Source organism: Juglans regia, chromosome 10 (genome assembly GCF_001411555.2).
Source record: "Juglans regia cultivar Chandler chromosome 10, Walnut 2.0, whole genome shotgun sequence".
NCBI classification, from domain to species: Eukaryota; Viridiplantae; Streptophyta; class Magnoliopsida; order Fagales; family Juglandaceae; genus Juglans; species Juglans regia.
The window spans coordinates 13036856-13041095 of record NC_049910.1 but is presented as its reverse complement, the minus strand read 5'-3'; the positions used below and the strand labels follow the sequence as shown (position 1 = coordinate 13041095).

The window sequence follows — 4240 nt, the reverse complement described above, 5'->3', positions numbered from 1 at the left end:
TATTATTATGAAAAGAATAGTGATTTTTTTAAAACGGGTGAAAAATAGTTGTAAATGTAATATTATTACCTTTTCAATTAATTAGAAGTAGTAATTAATTTAATTCGATATGCTATTTTACTTGTTTGTGTGTAAATTGTTTGTCTGCTGCAATTAACCTTTTTAATTAGGCATTTTTTCTTTATCATTATCTATCCTTGTAATTAAGCCCCTAAAATATGATATATATATATATATATATATACACACATATACATACATACATACATATATATTTATTTATATTGAGCATATATCCCTTCCTTCGAGGTACATTGTCTGATCAGCCTCTTCTCCTCTGTCCATATATTACAACAATATTACAGAAGTTATATACGGACAAAGATTTACAGATGTTGACGAAAGAGATGAGCTTAGAACAGAGTACATGAAACGATAAATATAACATGACTGCAGGAAGTTTCCTAGCATGTCAAGATGTTTTACGAGCTGGGAGAGGGCCGGGAGAGAGAAAGAGAGATGTTTTAATGCCAGTCAACGGAAATAGTTCACCAACTTGGACAAAGGAACCAAGCATAGCCCCATCTTCCTTAAATTTCTAGAATCATGATTAATATCGATCTTTCCTCCAAAGTTGATTTCACTAGTACTTCTTTCATCCGCCTGCAGTTCTGGATCATAATACTCTAAAATACCTCCCTTCATCTACAAAATCATCGCCAACAAAAATAATTTATGATCAGGTTCTAACACCAAAACTACACTCTTGTATAATATCCTAGAAAAATTTGTTATCCAAAATAAAAGTTAGAAAATTCCAGAGAACTAAGTACTGCCATCCAATATATATGATCATTTACCTCTACAGGATTCATATCTACTGGTCCCAAATCACTAACCTGTTCACAAACATTGTTAAAGAAAACGTCAAGAGCTAAACAAAAATCAATGTAAAAGTAAAACAGAAGAGGAGAAAGGGAAAACAAGTTGGAAGATGGTTCCTGAATATCTGACCTTCGGACTACTAACGGGAGAGCTAGCAGTATCCTCCAAAGAATCATCTATTATCTTGGCTCTTGTATTCTTGAAACCTAGTGTACTCTTTGGATCCTTCAGATTCTTGTTATTGGAATTCTTCCATGCAGCAGAAGAAGCAGCATCAGAGATCAAAGAAGAGCTATGGAAAATAGAAGAGGAATCATCATGTCCTTTGTAACTTGAGAAATCTTCCAAGTATTTAGTCCATCCACTTTCCTCAGGGCTGCAGTCTGCGGCTCCTTTAGAAGCAATGGCTTTGTTAATACATGAACTCAAAGAATTCTCCATCAATATTTCAACGCCAAGAAAATAAGTAAAAGATAGGAAAACTTTTGTTCTTCCAGGCCGGATCGAGAAGCCTCTAGTAAAGGGTGATTTATATGGGAGATTAATGATGATGAAAAGAATAGGAAAAGGGAACCCATTTTGTAGAATCTGTGAGTGGGCCAGGGCCAGGTGGGGTTGAGGAAATTAATCAGCGGTTGCAACAAAAACCAAAGGCTGAGAGGGAGACAGAAAAAGAACGTGCAAAGAAAAAAAATAAATAATAGGAGAGAGAGGGAGGAGGGTTGACATTTGTGGTTCAGATCAGTGGATTTTTACACTACTAATTAATTTCTTTGTTAGAACTTGCCTTTCAGCCATATCAATAAACGATGATCAGTCAATAAGAAAGCGCAGAACAAAAACTTGAATCATGTCAGCAACGTTGACAAATTCTACCTGAATACATGAGGCCTGAGAAAACTACTACTTCAAGTTGGCTTCAGGATCAAATTGCCTAGCCAACCCATATTGGACTTGGGGGGGATATATAGGGATTGGTAAACTAAGTCAAATTCAATATTCCTGTTTAGGATGATGATGATGATGTTGTTGAGCGTGATCATGACCTCAGGTACATATCATCTTTCAGTAGTTCATGCTGCCGAAAACATAGATATTCTTGTTTCAAAGCGCCGGCCGGGAGGCACTGCTAATTATTTTATCGGATGTCAGAAATAAAATCAGGTAAGTATTTAGGATCGATAACTGATCACGTAGATCTCATTTAATGCATTTATTTATCCTACTTGAGATCTTCATATTTGAATAAGAAGTTGTTGAGGATCAAATCATTTTCCCTAGAAAGCAGCTGGTACGTACATGCTAGTAAGATATCTTGCTTGTACGTACATTGAGATTAGTGTTCTGCTTTGAAGTGGTTCATCCGAAGGTATGTGTTTAACAGTCTCCACTAATATTCTGCCACGTCAACAATTATACAGAAACTGCAATGGCCTCATCGCATTGTATAGTAAGCTCTCAGAAGCAGAATATAAATCGAAGAGAAGATTTTCGTCGGCCAAAAGCTCCCTTCAGAATTTCAGACTGCCGATTTGCACCATCTCCATCACTTTGCACTACCGCATGACACCAGTTGATCCGTCGTGCATCAATTCCACTGCCACCAGTCCTTCGCCCACCATTAATTTCGCACCATCCGTTGCCCACCATCTCCGTCACCCACAACTTCCACATCAATCTATAAGCCCAAATGTGAACCCCTTTGAAGAACCAAAACAACCAACAAAATAAAACAAGTCACAAAAACGGAGAAAATGCATGAACAGTTGAACAAAGGGGTAAAAATTATTAAATAATTTTAAACCCTAACCAAATAAAAACTTCACAAATTCTAAGCCTAAAGGAGAAGGAAATATGACAAGAAAAATGGATTACCTCATGCTCTCAAGCGCAACCTTCTGCAATCTAGGATCAGGATCGTGAACCCTTTCCACATACAACTCTAATTGTTGTTTCAACGCCAAATCTTCATCCGACTACGAAACCCATCACGCATTTTAAGTTTTCAAGACTAGAAAAATGCGAAATCCCAAAGACAACTCTGAGCATTGGGTAGAAAGGAAAAAGAGTAATGCTATAGATAAATCATTATAGCAGTGCACACTTTATACTCACTGCGTGATTGCTTTTAGTTGATTATTTTCAACACTTATTTAGGAAGATGTATAGTCTAGATAATGTCACATTATATGTGTAAAATGAATACTCCAAATAGTAACTTATATCTATAATTTTTGAAGGAAAAAAATTGTAAAACCATAGCAAGCATATTTCAAATCCCCTAATGTGCGTCCACATGATAGTTAAGCTGTGAAGCCTACGTGTCACTCAAACATTGTAGTGCTGTTATTTTGGATATGTTAGACTGACCCGTTCTATGATTTACTCTTGAGATTAAAGTGCACGTGAAAACTGCATGTAGAAAATTTAAATCCGAGCTAATAACCAAATTGCAATCATTATAATCAGTAGAGGTCCAATTATTTCGAAAGAAAATCAGTATGATACTTCAGTAAATTAATTACCGGCTAGCTAGCTAGCTAGGTTATAGCTTGGATTTTTTTTATTTTATTATTCTAGGTTATTGGATTCTCGGAATATATATATTCTAATAGTCAACTCATTCATAACTGATCGGGTTAGGGTTGACGTATTTCACCCTATTATTAATTAATTGGTTGGGCGGTTGAAACCTAACCCAATTAAATGTGACATAAATTTGAGGAACTGATTTTGTTGCCATTAGCAAATTCTACTGAAAACAGCACGTACCCTCATCAATAACTCAATGAAATTGGAAAAAGTCAGAAAAGCATGCACTCTGGGTTACATTTTCATGGGTCAAAGAAATGTATGGTACTACTGCAACTGCAATAGACATGATTCGCGTCAACCTATGTCAACTGTATATGTCGGGAGAGAGAGAGAGAGAGAGACAGAGAGAGCGAGAATTCAAACAATATAATACCGAAAGTTGATATCAACAGAGGGCCGGACAAGTGGGCGAACAAGAAATTCTTCACATGGACAGGGTTTCCATGATCATCCGATGCTACTTTCTCATGTTTTGCCGGCACTAGTACCACTGTCTATGTCCGCATGCGGCTGTAACGTTTTTCTTCGATCGCAGTGAGATTTAGCTAGCGAAGAATTTAAACAGTCAGTAATTAACGATGAGGAATTTCTAGCCACCTAATAAAATAACCTCGCGTATTCAAAGTACGTACTGGTCCTTAATTACAAGGTTCTGTGCATCAATTCTGTTATATCCTGTATTTTAATATATTTTTTAATTAAAAAATTATTATTTTTATTTAATTTAAATATTAATTCTCATATTTTAAATTTATCAAAT

The 4240-nt window shown here is 35.9% G+C and overlaps 1 protein-coding gene across 1 annotated transcript; it reads right to left on the bottom strand.

The window, feature by feature from the left end:
* Positions 1 to 256: 256 nt before the first annotated feature.
* LOC108981656 (vascular-related unknown protein 1-like) lies at positions 257 to 1431 on the bottom strand. Its single transcript, XM_018952888.2, has 3 exons — positions 1015 to 1431; positions 861 to 899; positions 257 to 705 (listed from the first exon to the last, which is right to left on the bottom strand). The coding sequence occupies exons 1-3, from the start codon at positions 1324 to 1326 to the stop codon at positions 535 to 537; spliced, it is 522 nt and encodes a 173-aa protein (XP_018808433.1). The 5' UTR covers positions 1327 to 1431; the 3' UTR covers positions 257 to 534.
* Positions 1432 to 4240: the final 2809 nt, after the last annotated feature.